General features: G+C 44.7%; 1 protein-coding gene across 1 annotated transcript; it reads right to left on the bottom strand.

Moving 5' to 3' along the window:
- Positions 1 to 8,157: 8,157 nt before the first annotated feature.
- On the bottom strand, positions 8,158 to 19,111 carry ZC3HAV1L (zinc finger CCCH-type containing, antiviral 1 like). Its single transcript, XM_025378000.1, has 5 exons — positions 18,317 to 19,111; positions 17,196 to 17,331; positions 11,125 to 11,383; positions 9,141 to 9,266; positions 8,158 to 8,993 (listed from the first exon to the last, which is right to left on the bottom strand). Exons 1-5 carry the CDS (start codon positions 18,679 to 18,681, stop codon positions 8,977 to 8,979), a joined length of 903 nt encoding a protein of 300 aa, XP_025233785.1. The 5' UTR covers positions 18,682 to 19,111; the 3' UTR covers positions 8,158 to 8,976.
- Positions 19,112 to 19,318: the final 207 nt, after the last annotated feature.

Genomic DNA, 19,318 nt, shown 5'->3' on the forward strand with positions numbered 1-19,318 from the left:
GCAGTGAGCCAAGATCGTGCCACTGCACTCCAACCTAGGTGACAAGAGTGAGACTCCATCTCAAAAAAAAAAACAAAAGAGCTTTTCCTTTTCCAACACACACCACCACACACACACACACACACACACACACACACACACACACACACCCCACTTCCCAGGCTTTGCCTAATTCAATCAGGGATTATAAATGTTTGCCACAATGTGTCAGCTCACCTCCTCAACTCTGCTTCAAAGCAAGTCTGCATTACTGCAGAAATGAGGCAGCACAAAGAATGTCTCAGCTGTGCCCCATACTGTCCCAGGAACCCCCGTCTGTCCTGGGCATACGGGCATAGTTGGTCACCCTGGCCTAAGCCATACCCCAGTCTGAAGGATTGTTGGCTCTGCGCCTCACCCAAACTGTACCTAAATTAGGAGCTTCATGCTGGTCTGGGTTCCTCTGGTCAGAAACCAGAACTCTGTGGTGTCTTGGTTGACCTCTGTTGTCAACACATTGGCAATGTTTGCCGCTTTTTGGTTGAGACAACAAAAGTCCACCATCAGAAATTCTACAGCATCCTTAAAGGGAACTCTGCCTCTCCAAGGCAGCACAAGAAAGGCCACCTGCCTGAGCTTCCTCCTTGGTGACTGCATTATGTTGAAAACATTCACTGCCCCTGAGGGCATATTATTGTCCTTGTCCATTGACATTAAACTTGGTCACGTAACCTGCAGTGCCCCTCCATGTAGGATTATACATCCCCAGCCGGTCGAACACAGGGTAGCCATACGACTTTCTTTGGCCAGTGCAATGAAAACAGAAGCTTGAAGAGCCAGCTTGTGGTCTTCCCCTGCCAGGACACCAGCACTGGTCCCGGTGGGGGATGCTCAGTCAACCTGCCTCTTAAGTGAAAATGACATGGAACAAAGCTGAAATTGACTACAATGTTGTTATTAAGCCATGAGATTTGGGAGTTGCTCACTGCTGCAAATAACCTATCTTCATCTTTACAGTCTGTGTGAGCCCTTATTGTCCCTGTATCTTTCACTTAGAAAGGCACTGGACTCTCTTCTGAGTCTTTTTTTTTTTTTTTTTTTAATACAGAGTTTCACTCTTGTTGCACAGGCTGGAGTGCAATGGCACAATCTCCACTCACGGCAACCTCCACTCCCGGGTTCAAGCAATTCTCCTGCCTCAGCCTCCCGAGTAGCTGGGAGTACAGGCTTGCGCCACCACACCCAGCCAATTTTGTATTTTCAGTAGACACGGGGTTTCTCCATGTTGGTCAGGCTGGTCTCGAACTCCCAACCTCAGGTGATCCGCCCGCCTTGGCCTCCCAAAGTGCTGGGATTACAGGCGTGAGCCACTGCGCCCAGCCTCTCTTCTGAGTCTTACATGGATAAGACGGAGAGAATGCCAGGCTATACTGTCAGAGGAGCTGTGATGGGGACTCTCCTCTAGTCTCCATTACCCAAACAAGTAACAGAACAATCCGCTCACGTTTTCTGGTTTGATTTTATGAACCTGTAGAAAAGTTTGAGCCAAAGGAAGGTTTTATCTGAGGCTTTCCCAAGTTTATCTTGAAAGTAGGTAGAGTCAACTCAAGTTAACAGACATTCCTTCATTAAACTGAGAGCTTGCTATATATGCCAGACGAGGCAGCATCTCTTCTGAGTAAACTGAAAATGTATCTAGGAGATAAATATCTGAGAGTGAGCACCTATGAGGCACCATGAGAATAAAATAATACTTTTAGAAGGCTAATGTGTGATCAGTTCACCAAAAAAAGTAACAATGCAAACATAAATCCAAAACGAAATCTCAGTAAAGACAAAACATCAGAAAATGTACATAATTTAATCATGTTATTGTATAATAAACATTAAAATATAGCTCTGGTTGTGTAAGTCAGTCAAAATCAATACAAATGTATTTTTCTAAGTATCTGTCCAGAAGAACCCCTTAGGAAACAAAATATATTCTGTGCCTTTCCTGGGAATGTGCTTTCTAACACAGGCTATCGAGTGTACTGAGATAGGCAATTCCTATGCTGACAATGAGTGTAATATGGTACAGCTATTCTGGAAGATAGTTTTGAAATTCTTTTTGAGTCTTTATGCTATTCATATCTTCTGGCACAGTATAATCACATCTAAAAAATTGTTCTAAAAAATAATCAGAAATTGGCCGGTGGTGCACGCCTGCAATCCCAGCGCTTTGGGAGGCCAAGGCAGGCGGATCACCTGAGGTCACGAGTTCGAGACCATCCTGACTAACATGGTGAAACCATCTCTACTAAATACAAAAAATTAGCTGGGCATGGTGGTGCATGCCTGTAATCCCAGCTACTCGGGAGGCTGAGGTAGGAGAATCACTTGAACCCAGGAGGCAGAGGTTGCAGTGAGCCAAGATCGTAGCATTGCACTCCAGCCTGGGCGACAAGAGCAAAACTCCATAACGAAAAAAAAAAAAAAAAATCAGGCCAGGCGCGGTGGCTCACGCCTATAATCCCAGCACTTTGGGAGGCTGAGACGGGTGGATCACGAGGTCAGGAGATCGAGACCATCCTGGCTAACACGGTGAAACCCTGTCTCTACTAAAAATACAAAAAATTAGCCGGGCGTGGTGGCGGGTGCCTGTGGTCCCAGCTACTCTGGAGGCTGAGGCAGGAGAATGGAGTGAACCCGGGAGGCGGAGCTTGCAGTGAGCCGAGATCGCGCCACTGCACTCCAGCCTGGGCGACCGAGCGAGACTCCATCTCAAAAAAAAAAAAAAATCAGAAATTCAGACAAAGATTTATGTACCATTAATAAGATGTTACAAACAATAAATATCCAACAATAGAACTATTACTAAATAATACTTCAAAAATATAATGAAACCATCACATGTAATTGTAAATGGTTTCAATTACATAGGGAAATGTTTACAAAATAATATCAATCCCAAATGGCATAAAATTGTATATATAGCATACCTTCAATATTTAAGGATATATGCATAAAAAAGACTAAAAAAAGGCTGGGCCTGGTGGCTCACACCTGCAGCCCCAGCACTCTGGGAAGCCAGGACTCCACCTGGGAGGCAGGTGGATCATTTGAGTCAGGAGTTCAAGACCAGCCTGGGTAACATGACAAAACCATGTCTCCATAAAAAAATACAAAAAAATTAGCTGGGTGTGGTGTCACATGCATGTAGTCCCAGCTACTCAGGAGGCTGAAGTGAGAGGCTGAAGTGAGAGGATCACTTGAGCCTGGGAGGCAGAGGCTGAAGTGAGCTGTGACTGCACCACTGCACTCCAGCCTGGGTGACACAGAGAAACCCAAAAGGAGAGGGGAGGGGAGGGGAGGGGAAGGGAAAGGAAAGGAAGGGGAAAGGAAAGAAAAGGGAGAGACAGAGAGACACAGAGAGAGAGAGAGAGAGAGAGAGAGAGAGGGAGAGAGGGAGAGAGGGAGAGAGGGAGGGAGGGAAAGAAAGAAAAGAAAAAAGAAAAGAAAAGACAGTATTAAGAGTGATTATACAGTGATATTATGAGGGGATTATTACGTCTTCCTTCATACATTCCTGTACTCTTCAAAATTTCCACAATGACATAGTCTTATATTTTCAAAAAATAATTTTGGAAAATATTCCTAATAAGAGAGACAGAAATTCAAAAATACAATAATACATTATTTTTTAAATAAAAATGGCATTACAAATCAATTTACAAACACTCCAGACAGTACCGAGAATAAGATTTATACTTTGACCATATGCCAGTAAAAATAAAAAGGAAATTACTACATATACACATAAAATATAAATGAATTTTATTTATGAAAGTATAGATGTACAGCAAATAGGAAAGACAATACATTAAAAGAACATATACTATAACCAGGCAGAGTTTTATCTCAGGAATTTAAGGAAGTTTTAATATTACAAAAGCTCTTATTTTAATCATATTAAGCAATTTAAGTGATAAAAATATGATTATATCAAAAGATACCAATTCCTTTTATCAAGCTTTTAGCTTCCAACAAACAAGAATAGAAGATGTTATTTCTGTTATCCTAACAAAGAACATTTGTTTAAAACCAACAATTAACTTCATATGTAATGAAGAAATATCAAAAAAAATTACAATTTTATGAAACACAAAAATAAAATAGAAATACCTATGATTTTATATTTAGAAAAAGCAAACAGACCATCTAAAACTGTTAGAACAAAGACAATCACCAAAAGATACATATTTTAAAAGTTAATAGCTTTCTAATAATAGAGATTCCCATACTGACAGCAACATACACATATAAAACAGCCAAGAAAGAATTAAGGTATATATAAAACCTAGACAAAAAGAAGAACAAAGTAGAATGAAAAAAAAATCAAGAAACGTGACAATAATGGAGACTAAATCCCTCAATGGAAAGAATTACTATCATAAATGTAAGTCTGAAAGAGTTAACTTTAGATGTAGACAAGTCAAATTGAAGCACTAAAAAGATGTTGACCTGATAGAACACATTCCTTAGGGGGAAAAAAGATTTTTTAATATTGGAAAAAATATGGCTAGGCATAGTGGCTCATGCCTGTAATCCCAGCATATTAAGAGGCCAAGGTGGGAGGACTGCTTGAGCTTAGGAGTTCAAGACCAGCCTGGGCAACATAGTGAGACCTTGTCTCTACTAAAAACCTAAAAAAATTAGCTGAGTATGGTGGCATGCACCTACAGTCCCAGCTACTAGGGAAGCTGAGGCAAGAGGATGGCTTGAGCCCGAGATACCAAGGTTGCAGAGAGTGATAATTGTGCCCTGCACTCCAGCCTGGGCAACAGAGCAAGACCCTGTCTCAAAAAAATGTAGGAGAAGAAGGAAAAACAATGAAGACCAGTATGCTACTGATTCACATGGATTCAAAGACAAAGTATAATCCATTATATGGCAAAGAAAAAAATATGTCTTCACTACTAAGTGTTACAACTACCAAGAATAAATAATGCTTTGCTCACAGCTAGGGAGTAAAAACATACAGCACTGCAACATAAAGTAAGTGCTATGCTAGGCCTGTGAGAATGCTACAAGAGCCACCTCTTTTGGAGTCAAGAAAGGCCAACCTGGCATTTTGAAGAATCCAATTTTGCCAGGTTGTGAGGTAGGAAGAAGGAAGAAGGAATGACACTTATAAAAGAGGGAACATCAGGCTGGCTGCAGTGGCTCATGCCTATAACCCCAGCACTTTGGGAGGCCGAGGTGGGCGGATTACCTGAGGTCAGGAGTTCAAGACCAGCCTGACCAACGTGGTGAAACCCCATCTCTAGTAAAAATACAAAAATTAGCCAGGCGTGGTGGTGCACACTTATAATCCCAGCTACTCGGGAGGCTGAGGCAGGAGAATCACTTGAACCTGGGAGACACAGGTTGCAGTGAGCTGAGATCATGCCACTGCACTCCAGCCTGGGCGACAGAGTGAGACTCCATCTCAAAGGAAAAAACAAAAAACAAAAACAGGGAACATCATTTACAGAGAATCACAAGACGAAATAGCACATTCCAGAAATTCCAAGTAGGTCAAGTATATACAATGTTGGTCTGCATTTTAAAAACTCGACTAAAGTCAACATTCAATCAGAAAATGTCTCATAACAATCTGAATTTCTGGCTTCTTTTTAAAAAACTGGGCAATATGACAAAGTGGGCCCACATTCCCACATGGATACAAGAGGCAGGCATCCCTTTTAGATGGGACAGTTTGCCACAGCACTTCTCCCTTCTCCCACTTCTTTTTTTTTTTTTTTTTTTTTTAATTTATTTATTATTATTACACTGTAAGTTGTAGGGTACATGTGCATAACGTGGGCAAAGGATATGAATAGACATTTCTCAAAAGAAGACATTCATACAGCCTTCTCCCACTTCTTTTCCATCCAGTTCACTTCATCCATTTAACTCACCTTTCTAGTCCCTGCAGGCGTTTGAATTTAGGAATACTACCCTACATGATGAGGACCAAGGAAGGTTTCAGCAGGAAAAAAGCCGTATGATTGGGTTTGCTTTCAAAACATCAGGCAGCCAGATGGAAGGCGGGAGAAGTGAAGAGTGGCACGGAGAACAGTGAAATCCACAAAAGCCTATTCTATTAAAGATTAAAATGGGGCTACCATCACTGCAGTGGGAACAGGGCACCTTTTACCAAAAACTCCCGAAACACATGTCTTGAAAACCACGGAGTTTACGCATCTGTGGGATATATGCAGGAAGGTGATGAGGGTTTGAAACAAGGCAGTAAGTACGGGGTGGAAAGAAAAGGGCAGAGAAGGATAACTATTTGAAAGGCTTATGAGGGGAAGAAACTCTCCAACACTGGGTAACCAATTTGACAAAGGGAACAAGGAGAAAGAAAAGTATAGGACAATTTACAGCTTTTTGCCTATGCCATTAGGTAGATAGTGGGGACATTCAAAAATAAGGAAATAAAAGGAGGAACAAGACTAGAGGGAAATTCATAATTCAACTTAGAATATGTTGAATTTGTAGAGTCTACAGACATGCGACTTTACATCAAAAACCCCGATAAATTACCAAAGAAAACTCTTCTCCAACTATAACGCAGTAACTTTCTAACAGCCGAATCATGAGTGAAAATCAGAGAAAGACAGGTACGGTTACATAAAATATTTTACAGAATGAATGAATACCAACAGAACTAAGATTAAAGTAGACTATTATAGAATTGAATAAAATACTACAACAAAGATGACAGAGGACCAATAACTTCACATATAAAAGCATAATGATAAGATATAAAAACAGAACATAAACAAGTAAAGGTCCACCAAGTCTCTCAATGTAAAGGAAATGCATTTATACCCTACACTGTTTCCATTAAAGATTTAAGATAGCTCACTACAAAAATAGTGAATGATTAGTAAACAGTAATCAAATAGTAAAATGATAAGTGTAAATAATAGTAATAATTAAATGTAAAAATAATTTTTTTACTTATCACCAGAAGAAATCTGGACTAGAAAAAAAGAAACAAAATATGCAGAGCATAAGGGCTTTCAGAAATATTGCTGACAATGAAAGTAAAAAGGTCAACACAAGTGGGATGACTCTTACTATCCATTAGGAGAAAACACGGCCATTTCTCACTTTAAAAAGGACACTTTTGCTTTTCCCCGAATTGAAGAGATAGCATTTCATGATAAAAATTTCTCTACATTAATTTAGCTTTATGAAAACTTATTACATTGTCTCTGTTTCTCAAATGTTATGTTACTGCAGGACAGTTGAATTTAAAAAAAAAACAACAACAATCTACACAGTGACATTTGGGGATAACTACAATAAACAGAACAAAAAATTTAATTTCATAAAGCTGCTTCTTGTGATACCCCTTGATGAAGATAAACCACAAAATATTGAAATGTAACTCAATGAACATAGCTAGATAGGTAGAGAGTAGGAAGGAAGGGAGAAGGGAGAAAGGGGAAAGGGAACATGAAATGCGTGAGGTATACAGATGTCTGACGGTCCATCCTGAGCCACAGGAAGAATGGATACAATTTAAAGGAATGGATAAACTGCCCATCCTTCAAACCATAGCAACTGGGCTTTGGTAAAAGTTCAATAAGAGATGAAGAGTAGAAAGAGTCTCACGCCTGTAATCCCAGCACTTTGGGAGGCCGAGGCAGGCAGATCACCTGAGGTCAGGAGTTTGAGACCAGCCTGACCAACAAAGTGAAACCTCGTCTCTACTAAACATACGTAATTAACTGGGCGTGGTGGCACATGACTGTAATCCCAGCTACTTGGGAAGCTGAGGCAGGAGAATTGCTTGAACCCAGGAGGTGGAAGTTATGGTGAGCTGAGATTGTACCATTGCACTCCAACCTGGGCAACAAGAGTGAAACTGTCTCAAAAAAAAAAAAAAAAAAAAAAAAAGAGTAGACAGAGTGAGGTAGAAGTCTCTGGAGAGAACCCAAAGGTTATATACTCTGTACTACTGGCTGAGGATGGACCTACAAAAATTGAGTATCATCCAAACACAGTATTGCTGAGGTCCTTTCATGAAAATTGTGAAGCCTCATTAAAGGCTGTCCCACATCAGCATAGATGAGGACCCCATTAATAAAAGGCCAAATGTAAAATGAAAAAATAAGAACAATCAGAAAGCAGACACCAGAAAACTATTCACTCATATATATATTTTTAAAAATGCAAATGACAGTATCCCTTAGCATCTATAAGCTAAGCAAAAGTAAAAAATAGCTGGAAAAATTCAATATTCTGCAGATTTTAAGACAGGAGTTATACTTGTTAGAGGCTGGGTGCAGTGGCTCACGCCTGTAATCCTAGCACCCTGGGAGGCTGAGGCAGGCAGATTGCTTGAGCCCAGGAGTTCAATAATAGCCTGGACAATATGGCAAAATACCCTCTCTACAAAAAAAATACAAAAAACTAGCCAGTAGTGGTGCATACCTGTAGTCCCAGCTACTCAGGAGGCTGAGGTGGGAGGATCACCTGAGCTCAGGAAGTCAAGGCTGCAGTGAGCCGAGATCACGTCACTGCACTCCAGCCTGGACAACAGAGCAAGATCATCTCAAAAAAAAATTGTTAGAAAAACGCAAGTAGTTAAATAAACTATGAGATATTAATGTATCTGTGCAAAAACATGATTATGTATGATGTGAACAAATATAGAAAGATGCTTATGAAACAATTTAAGAAAAAAAAAAAGTGTGCAAAGTACTCTATGATTGCCACAATATAAACTGACAGAAAAACTATGGTGGACCACAAAAGTCAGCAGAGCTCCACCCACCCAGCCTGAGGAAAGCACCTAGGAGCTGCAGGTAGAAGCTGCCATCTTCAGCACTTGCCCTGGACTGGCCCCATCTGCACTCAATTTTAGCCTCTTTGCCTGCTCAACGTCCAACCCCATCCCCAACCACCCATGCCCAACTGTATTCTTCCAAAAGGACATTTTCTCCTTTTCCATCTTCTTTACTTCTCACAACACACTGTGAGGTAGATGTTATTATGACCATTACAAATCTATCATTAAATGAATGAATGGTTACAAATTAAAGCTAAACACAAGGCTTGTTTTCAGATCTTCCAGGCTGGACAAGCTTCTTCTTAGTTCACTGACCCCCTTTAAGGTTTACCTGGGCAGGGCTTCTTAGCCGACTGAGCAGGGACAGAAGCCAGAGGACCGGCTTCTGCGGCTCCAGCCGCGTGCACTCCTTGCTTCTCAAGGCCTTGTGAATGCTCAGTAGAAGGCGATGAATTATCTACAAAGAGGAAAGGGATAAGTTTTCCTATGATACCCCAAGTTTCATTTTATGTTGGGAGCAACAGCCCAGCTAACCAGACAACAGACAAGACTCTTAACACCTGGATTTGGAGAGTTCATGTCTTCTGGATTTTAAAAAATTATGTGTGTGTTTGTGTATAAAAAATAGAGAGAGAGAGAGAGCAAGCGGAAAGTCATTACGTCACAGGAGAGACTCACCAAGCAAAACCAGATGAAGACAGTGACAGGCCCTAGACACAGCATAGGGTAGAAGGTACCTGCCAACCTGCCACCACTCACGGTTCCCTAAACAGCCCTGACACTGGTATATGCAGAGCCCTCCCTGCCTGCACTCACGACGTCTGACACTGACATCCCAAAACATGAAAAGCTTAGCATGGCGAAAGTTTAGCAACTCCACTTTTGGTGATTTACTTTTCCCAACGGCAATTCTCCTAAGCCTACCACCCACTGATTTTCAGGTACCAGCAAATGTAACGGAATAAGTAACCGAATGCATTACAATTAAAATAACACCAAATCACACTTTGTAGACTTTAAAAAACTACTAAAGGCCAGGTGCAGTGGCTCATGCCTGTAATTCCAACACTTTGGGAGGCCAGGGCTAGAGGACTGCTTGAGCCCAGGAGTTCAAAACCAGCCTGGTCAACACAGCAAAACCTTGTACCTACAAAAGAAAAATTTAAAAAAAAAAACAGCTGGACATGGTGGCATGTGCCTATAGTTCCAGCTACTAGGGAGGCTGAGCAGAAAGATCACTTGAGCCCAGGAGTTCCAGGCTGCAGTGAGTCATGATTGCGCCACTGTACTCCAGCCTAGGCAACAGAGCAAGATTCTGTCTCCAAAAACAATAACAAAAATTACTGAAAGACTATGGGAATATATTTATAATGGGAATATGCAATATTCCTAGCAAGATGAGAAAATATGTTGTATAAAGTAGAAATTTAAGATATTAAATTAACATGTACTTTGAGCACAACTGGATTCGTGTTTGTATATAACAGAACTAAATGGCCTATAATAAAATTGTAACAAGTATAGTAGATTAGAGTGAGCAAAATCATATACAATTTGCATTTCCAGTTGCTATTTTCCAAATTGTTCTATAATGTCATCAAAATTACTTAAAAATTAACAAAGCCAAAAATTCTATTTATGAAAAGAAAGTCATCCCTACATTAATCTTACTTTTCCAGTCACTGGTCCATCTCCTTCCTCTTTTTCCTAACCACGTTGTTAAAACTGTTCTACTGGGCCAGGCGCGTGGCTCATGCCTATAATCCCAGCACTTTGGGAGGCCGAGGCAGGCAGATCATGAAGTCAAGAGATTGAGACCATCCTGGTCAACATGGTGAAACCCTGTCCCTACTAAAAACACAAAAATTAGCTGGGCGTGGTGGCACATGCCTGTAGTCCCAGCTACTCGGGAGGCTGAGGCAGGAGAATCACTTGAACCCGGAAGGCAGAGGTTGCAGTGAGCCACGATCGCGCCACTGCACTCCAGTCTGGGCGACAGACCAAGACTCCGTCTCAATAAAAAACCTGACATCCAATTTACCAACAAGCTACTGTTCAATCACTTGGGTAGATTTTAGTAGCTGGCAGTGACAGTGCTAAAGATAAACTCCATCCCTTTCCTCCTTTGGTTAGGATCACCATTCTATACAATAAAATGTTGCCTGTTCTAAATTTTCCCAAGAACAAAGCTGAAATTAACATAGGAACTGCTTTGCCCCCCAACTCACTTTCATATCAGTGTTCTTATTTCTTTACAGTGAAGCAGCCCAAAACTGTATCTCTGATACTTCTCTGTCCTCCTTGGATTTTCCTACCTGTATTTTCAAGCATCTTGTGCAGCTTCATATGCTTGTAGGTGGAGATTATCTGAAAATTAACAACACTTGGAATATTCAGTCCTTGGTCCTGCAGCAGCTTCAAGGATGCAGCATGGATAAGCTGATGGGACCGTTTGCAGGTCTGGAGTTTGCACTCTCCCTTGACAAAGGATTTGCACACGTGAAACTTGTTGCATTTATCCTTCAGGTTGCAGTAGCCATAGAGGGCTTCCCCTTTGTTGTAGAGCAAACAGACCTGGTACAGAAATGAGGCAACACCTGAAACACTAGTTTTCTTTTATTTGTTTGTTTGTTTGTTTGTTTATTTATTTTGGGAGATGGAGTCTCGCTCTGTCACCCAGGCTGGAGTGCAGTGGCACCATCTTGGCTCACTGCAACCTCCATCTCCTGGGTTCAAGCGATTCTCCTGCCTCAGCCTCCTGAGTAGCTGAGACCACAGGCATTCGCCACCACAGCCAGGTAATTTTTGTATTTTTAGTAGAGACAGGGTTTCACCATGTTGGCCAGGGTGGTCTCCAACTCCTCACCTCAGGCGATCTGCCCGCCTCGGCCTCCCACAGTGCTGGGATTACAGGTGTGAGCCACCACACCCGGCCAATATTAGTTTTCACTCCATCTTTCAAGCCAATAAACTATAGTTTCTCTAACTAAACTAAGACTAAATGACTCCTTCTGATCACCAGTGGCTGTTAAAGTCTTGGGGTGAAAGCCTGATGATAGCGCAGTGGTGCTAACCATACTCCAGCTGCTGTGGGTACTGGCTGCTCGTAACTCACAGTTGCCCCTCTCTTACTTTACACTCTCAGCTGACCTGCCCTCTGCCCCCAAGGCCTGTAGCCAATGAATGACTTAGACAAAGCTAAAAAAATGCTGAAGTGCCTCAAAGCTAGACTCAGTGTGATCTTTGTTCCACAGCTCCCCATGAATCAAGTCAAGGCCAGACCTAATGTGACTGTAGCTTTTCCTTCCTTAGACCCTGCTTCCCTCTCTCCCATACTGGGTTTTCCTGAAAAGCCCACCCTCAAAAAAACTCACATGCACCTCAGTCTCTATCTCAGGCTCTGCTTCCAGGGAAACCAATTTCAACAGGTGGCACAAAGATATAATTTATGATCCAGACAAGGGCATTTTTAGGGTGCAAGGGAGCACTATTAATAATCACCCTGGGACAACTCAGACAAACTGAGTCTATCCCAGACACACCAAGACCACACTGAAGGGGAACTTTATAATGATGGGATCAGGCTGTTGACCCTGAAACCACGCATCAGTCTTAGCCCCTCACCCAAGGATGACATCATATGCCTCCCGATGTGATGCAACAGGAAACAGAACTGTCCAGGTTTTACTATGAACATCCGACATCCCCAGAAACTCCTCAGTCCCAGGCAAATGGGATGGTGAGTCACCCTAACAATGCTCCACATGTAAAAAAATTCCTGCTATAAAATAAATCCTGGCTGGGCGTGGCGGATGATGCCTGTAATCCCCGCACTTTGGGAGGCCAAGGCAGAAGGATCATCTGAGGTCAGGAATTCAAGACCAGCCTGGCCAACACGGTGAAACCCCAACTCTACTAAAAATACAAAAATTAGCCGGGCATGGTGGCACACACCTGTAATTCCAGCTACTGAGGAGGCTGAGGCAGGAGAATCACATGAACTGGGGAGGTGGAGGTTGCAGTGAGCCAAGACTGTGCCACTGCACTCCAGCCTGGGCGACAGAGTGAGACTCCGTTTCAAAAATAAATAAATAAATAAAATAAAGTAAAATAAATCCTAAACCTGACCAAAATTTGAGGGATACAGGAACATGTTAAATACTACTGCAGGAATGTAATCAGTCAAATCTAAAATATGGGAAACCCTACAAGACACAGACGACCTGGTTTAAAACGAAATAGCATCCTATTTAGAATTGTGATGCCAATTTTCTAAAATAAATTCATAACTTTAATGCAATTCCTACCCTTCTCAAAGAATTCCTTTAAAATACTTTTAGGAATTTAAGTGATTCTAAAGCTTATCTGGAAAAGGAAACACGAATTGATTAAACAAGCAAACAAAATCAGCCAGGCACAGTGGCTCACGGCTGTACTCCTAGCAGTTTGGGAGACCAAGGATGGCAAACCGCTTCAGCCAAGGAGTTCGAGACCAGCCTAGGCAACACAGCAAGACCCTGTCTCTACAAAAAAATTTAAAAAGTAGGCGGGGCACACCAGCTCACACCTGTAATCCTAACACTTTGGAAGGCCGAGGCAGGCAGATTGCCTGAACTCACGAGTTTCGGACCAGTCTGGGCAACATGGCGAAACCCTGTCTCTACTAAAAACACAACAAATTAGCTAGGCATGGTGGCACATGTTTGTAGTCCCAGCTACTCGGGAGGCTGAGGCACGAGAATTGCTTGAACCTGGGAGGCGGAGGTTGCAGTGAACTAAGATCACGCCACTGCACTCCAGTCTGGGTGACAGAGCGAGACTCTATCTACAAAACAAACAAAAACAAAACAAAACAAAAAAAAGTATCTGGAGGCCGGGCACTGTGGCTCACAACTGTTATCCCAGCACTTTGGGAGGCCGAGGTGGGCGGATCATTTGAGGTCAGGAGTTCAAGACCAGCCTGGCCAAAACGACAAACCCCATCTCTACTCAAAATACAAAAAATTAGCTGGGTATGGTGGCGAGCGCCTGCAATCCCAGCTACTCAGGGGTCTGTGGCAGGAGAATCGCTTGAACCAGGGAGTTGGAGATTGCAGTGAACCAAGATCACACCACTGCACTCCAGCCTAGGTGACAGAGCAAGAGTCAGTCTCAAAAAACAAAACAAAAAAAAAGTAGCTGGGTGTGGTAATGAACACCTGTAGTCCCAGCTACTAGAGAGGCTGAAATGCAAGGATTGCTTGAGCCCAGGAGGTCAAGGTTGCAGTGAGCTATGATCAGCCTGGGCAACATGGCAAAACCCTGTCTCTGCACTCCAGCCGGGACAACACAGCGAGACCATGTCTCAAAAAGAGTAAATAAATAAACTTTAAAAATGAAAGGTAAACTACTTTAGTATGATAGTGGTTCAAGAATTGGAGATCATGAAAAATAGATCCTAGACCTACTCCAAATATTGGAACAGCCTGTTCCTTACAGATTTGTTAGAATTAAGGAGAATAGGGATATGTAACTCAAAGGGAACAAAGTTTCAATTAGACAGGATGAATTTCTGGAAATCTACCGTACAGCATGGTGACTGTAGTTAATAATAACGTAATGGCCAGGCACAGTGGCTCACACCTGTAATCTCAGCGCTCTAGGAGGCCGAGGCAGGCGGATCATGAGGTCAGGACATCGAGACCATCCTGGCTAACATGGTGAAACCCCATCTCCACTAAAAAAAATACAAAAAATTAGCTGGGCATGATGACAGGTGCCTGTAGTCCCAGCTACTCTGGAGGCTGAGGCAGGAGAACAGCGTGAACCCGGGAGGCGGAGCTTGCAGTGAGTAGAGATCGCGCCACTGCACTCCAGCCTGGATGACAAAGTGAGACTCCATCTCAAAAAAAAAAAAAAAAAGAAAAAGAAAAGAAATTTTTAAAAAAATAACATACTGAGGCCGGGCGCGGTGGCTCAAGCCTGTAATCCCAGCACTTTGGGAGGCCGAGACGGGCGGATCACGAGGTCAGGAGATCGAGACCATCCTGGCGAACACGGTGAAACCCCGTCTCTACTAAAAAATACAAAAAACTAGCCAGGCGAGGTGGCGGGCGCCTGTGGTCCCAGCTACTCGGGAGGCTGAGGCAGGAGAATGGCGTAAGCCCGGGAGGCGGAGCTTGCAGTGAGCCGAGATCGCGCCACTGCACTCCAGCCTGGGCGACAGAGCGAGACTCCGTCTCAAAAAAAAAAAAAAAAAAAAAATAACATACTGTATACCTAAAAATTGCTGTCCTTACCACACCCAAAAAATAATAGCTATGTGAAGTAATGGTATGCTAATTAGCTTAATCATTGCAATCAATTCACAATGTAAATATATTAAAACATCACATTATACACTGTAAATATAAAATTTTTGTCAACTATACTTCAATACAGACAAAAATTTGATAGAATTCAACTGTAAAACTACGTAAGCCTGGCCAGGCAGTGGCTCACACACCTGTAATCCCAGTACTTTGGGAGGCTGAGGCAGGGGGATCACTTGAGGTCAGGCATTTAACACCAGCCTGGCCAACACGGTGAAATGCTGTCTCCACCAAAAAGTACAAAAATTAGCTGGGCATGGTGGCACATGCCTATAGTCCCAACTATTCAGGAGGCTGAGGTAGGAGAATCACTTGAACTCAGGAGGCAGAGGCAACAGTGAGCCAAGGTACTTCTGGCCTGTGTAACAGAGTAAGACCCTGTCTCAAAAAAAAAAAAAAACTATGTAAGTCTGATGTTTTCTTGTACAAGCCTTCTAATGCTTTGAGATGTGTTTAATGCTTTTATTTTAAAATTTTTTATGAGACTATTTTGGCTTTCCATTTCTTCTTGAACCCATTTTGACGAGCTATATTTTTCTAGAAATTTGTCCATTAATGCACCAGCATGAAACTTATTTGTCTACTGTCTTTTTTATTGAGAGAGTGGTAAAAGCAATCATCAGGCATTTCATACAAGAGATGTGAGGCACCATTCATGCCTCATGCACTGTGTTTTTCCATGGTCCCTGCTGTCCACATGGTCACGTTTTGTGCCATATGTCACCTACTTCCAGTCCCAGGTGATGGGAACAAGTGGAGGCAGGGGGGAGGCTCCTGTTGTTAGTGCAACCAACCCCTCAGCTGCTCACAAAACACTTAAGTAGTCTAATATGACAAGGTGAGGCTGGGCCCAGGATACACCCCAAAAAAGAGTACACCAAAAAAAATTCGATAGATTTGACAAAATAAAAATACTAAACTTCTATAAATCAAAAAGTACATAAAATTAAAAGGCAAATAGCAGCAGCAGCACACCTCCTCTCTGAGAGAGGAAGGACTGGACCCAGCCTCATAGCTGCAGACACCCTCCTCACCCTTTCTGCCAATAACCTGCTTCAGCTACTGCTTGGATCTATTTCAGGCAACATGGTTGGCTGGAATGCATCTGGCTCAAAACCATGACGTACCAGACTTGGCTTCAGTGCTCGAAGAAATGAAACAGGTTACGCATGTCAGGAAGAAACCTCCTTGTTCCTGAGATCAACTCCAGGACTGCCTTCGGGGTACAGATTCTGCAGCCTTGAGAGCAGCCTCTGCCACCTGCACCAAAGGCTCCAGCTCCTACCTCTAGTCTTGTGGCTATCTTCCATTCTAGACTCTGAAATGCCTTAGAGTTAAAATCGGGCCACAATTATGAACTATCCTCTGTTTTTTCAACATCTTCCCTTCTTTCCATCCCTCTTCTGGCCAAGTAGAGGTGTCTATGACAGCATCACTGTGCTAGATTAGAAAATCTTACTTTTAGCGGCCGGGCGCGGTGGCTCAAGCCTGTAATCCCAGCACTTTGGGAGGCCGAGACGGGCGGATCACGAGGTCAGGAGATCGAGACCATCCTGGCTAACACAGTGAAACCCCGTCTCTACTAAAAATACAAAAAATTAGCCGGGCGTAGTGGCGGCGCCTGTAGTCCCAGCTACTCGGGAGGCTGAGGCAGGAGAATGGCGTAAACCCGGGAGGCGGAGCTTGCAGTGAGCCGAGATCGCGCCACTGCACTCCAGCCTGGGGGCAACAGAGTGAGACTCCGCCTCAAAAAAAAAAAAAAAAAGAAAATCTTACTTTTAATTGGTGGTCTTAATTGATGTTCCAATTTTCTCTTTGGATTTGTACTATTTTGTTTTTAAAACTTCTTTGTATATGGCTAAACCCAAACAAATATACTATTTTGCCATGATAGCAATTATAAAGGGTACCTTTAAAGCGTGTGAAACTGAATCATGTTGCTTCAAAGCAATTAAAATATCTAAAGCCAAAAGAAAAGTAAATGGGGAAAGTACTTGTAACGAATGTGACATGAGGGTGACTCCTCGGTGACTCACCTCTGGTAAAAGACAAGGGTCATTCTGCAAAAGCAGGATCCGAAGCTGGGCTTCATTGAGACCAAAAAGTCCATGGTTTTTCAGCACCTGCATGTTGACAGGTGTGTGGATATCATGGGAAAGGGTACAGGTAGACCTAAAAGAACAAAGTCCTCGGTCAGATGCCCAAGTGAAGAAGGACCAGTCTGTCCAATTCCTTGCCTTGAACAGCTTTCAATTTATTTAATACATGTGAAGTTGAAAAATTTTCATGAAACCGGGGATAGCATGGCCTAATAAGCACTGATGGAAAATAAGAAAGTTGAGTTGAAGCAACTCCGTTCCCAGGGTCATTTGAATTTTCAGTAGGAATGCTTTGAAGCCAAGGGTCGCCCACCTCGCACTTCGCCTGAGGATGCGCATCTGTTCTGTAGGCGACTGTACCTGGCCTTCTCCCCGGCAACAGCTGCCCACCCCCACAGTCCACCAACGTTAAAAAGAAAGCGCCCCTATCCCCAGCACCGCTTTGGCGGTGTGTGTGGCTAGAGACAACCAAGGAAAATTCGGGGATGTGAAGCACAGCCTGGGGTCAGGAGGCAGCCCCGAACCCCAGCTCTGGCAGTCAGGAACCACAGGGCCTCACCCAAGCCCTCCAGCCCTGTTTCCTGGGGTGGGACTGGCTCAGCGCTGTTAAACCTAGAGGGCGCAGACCCGTTTCTGCAAAAGTGTGTGGGTATGGGGGAACGGGCGATTTCCGGATAAAGGGTCCAGGGATCTCACGGGATCCTCAGACGCCCCTTGCCCCCCACCTCCCGCCAAAGATCACCGGAGTAAGTGAACTCCAACGTCCCAGTCCGGATTTAACCCGGCCGCGTCGCGCAGGATCCGGGGGGGCGGGGGCAGCAACTTTTCTAGCGGGGGCGGTAGAGCCGTCTCCATGGAGAGGACCTTCGCGCCTTTCCGCCCAGCTGCTGGGAGTGCGGGGGAGGCCGTCCCGGGAAGGGCCTGCGGGAGGGGGTCGTCCAGCCCCGCGTCCCCGGCCCCGGCCGGGACGAAGCCCCGCTTCCCGTCGCTCCCGCTTCCAGCCGGACGGCCAGGCCAGCGGCCAGCGCCCACAGTCCCCCCCGCCGTCGCCTTCTCACCAGCAGTCCCGGTTGGGGCACTTGCCCAGCATGTGCCGGCGGCAGAAGTGCAGCTGGTCGCAGGCCTGGCACTCGCCGCGCTGGTAGCGGGCGCAGAGGCGCACAGAGGACACGGCCACAACCCTCCAGGCGGAGGTGCCGCCACCGCCCACCGCGCCGGCCGCCGCCTCGGCCTCCGCGTCCCCGAGGCCCTCCTGGGTCTCCACCTCCTGCAGCAGGAAACGCTCGGGCCCGGCGCGCTGCAGCACGTCCCGGAGCCTGGCCTCCGACAGCTCCACGTGGCCGCGCAGGTCCCGCAGGAACATGCGGCCGCCGTGGGCGCACAGCACCTTGGTGAGGAAGGAGCACACCGTGGGCTCCGCCATGGTCGCTGGCGCGGACCCTGTGCGCGCGGCGCCGAGAGCGAGCCGGGGCGGGCAGGCTCCTCCCAGTCACGTCCACGATTTCCAGCGAACATTCCGGGGATGGGCCTGGGCCTGGGCCTGGCGAGGGGTGGGCCTGCGGGAGGCCGGGCGAGGGGCGGCCCTGGCGCGTGGAAACAGAGTACGGGGCCTGCGGATCCCCTGGACGCGGACTCTGGCGGGGACAGCGTTGATGGAGCGTCTGCTGTGCCCGGGCGCCGTTCAGGGTGAGGCCTGGCCTTGAGGGGCTTGTATAGTGGGAGTCACAAAGGACTCGCCAAGAAGTAAGACAACAACTGGTAGTGCTAGGGAGGCCTTCGGAGAAGGTGAAATAGGTAAAAAGTGGTAGGTGGTGAGTGGCCGGGCTGCTTCTGGGGAGGTGGCCACTAGCCACATGTGGCTGCTGAGCACTTCTGGAATTTGTTGTTGTTGTTGTTGTATTTTTGTTTTTATTTTTATTTTTGGAGACAAGGTCTCACTTTATCGCCCATGCTGGAGTGCAGTGGCGCTATCATAGTTTGTTGCAGCCTGGAACTCCTGGGCTCAAGCGATCCTCCCACCTCAGCCTCCTGCGTAGCTGGGACCAAAGGTTCACACCACT

Source organism: Theropithecus gelada, chromosome 3 (genome assembly GCF_003255815.1).
Source record: "Theropithecus gelada isolate Dixy chromosome 3, Tgel_1.0, whole genome shotgun sequence".
Classification (NCBI taxonomy): Eukaryota; Metazoa; Chordata; class Mammalia; order Primates; family Cercopithecidae; genus Theropithecus; species Theropithecus gelada.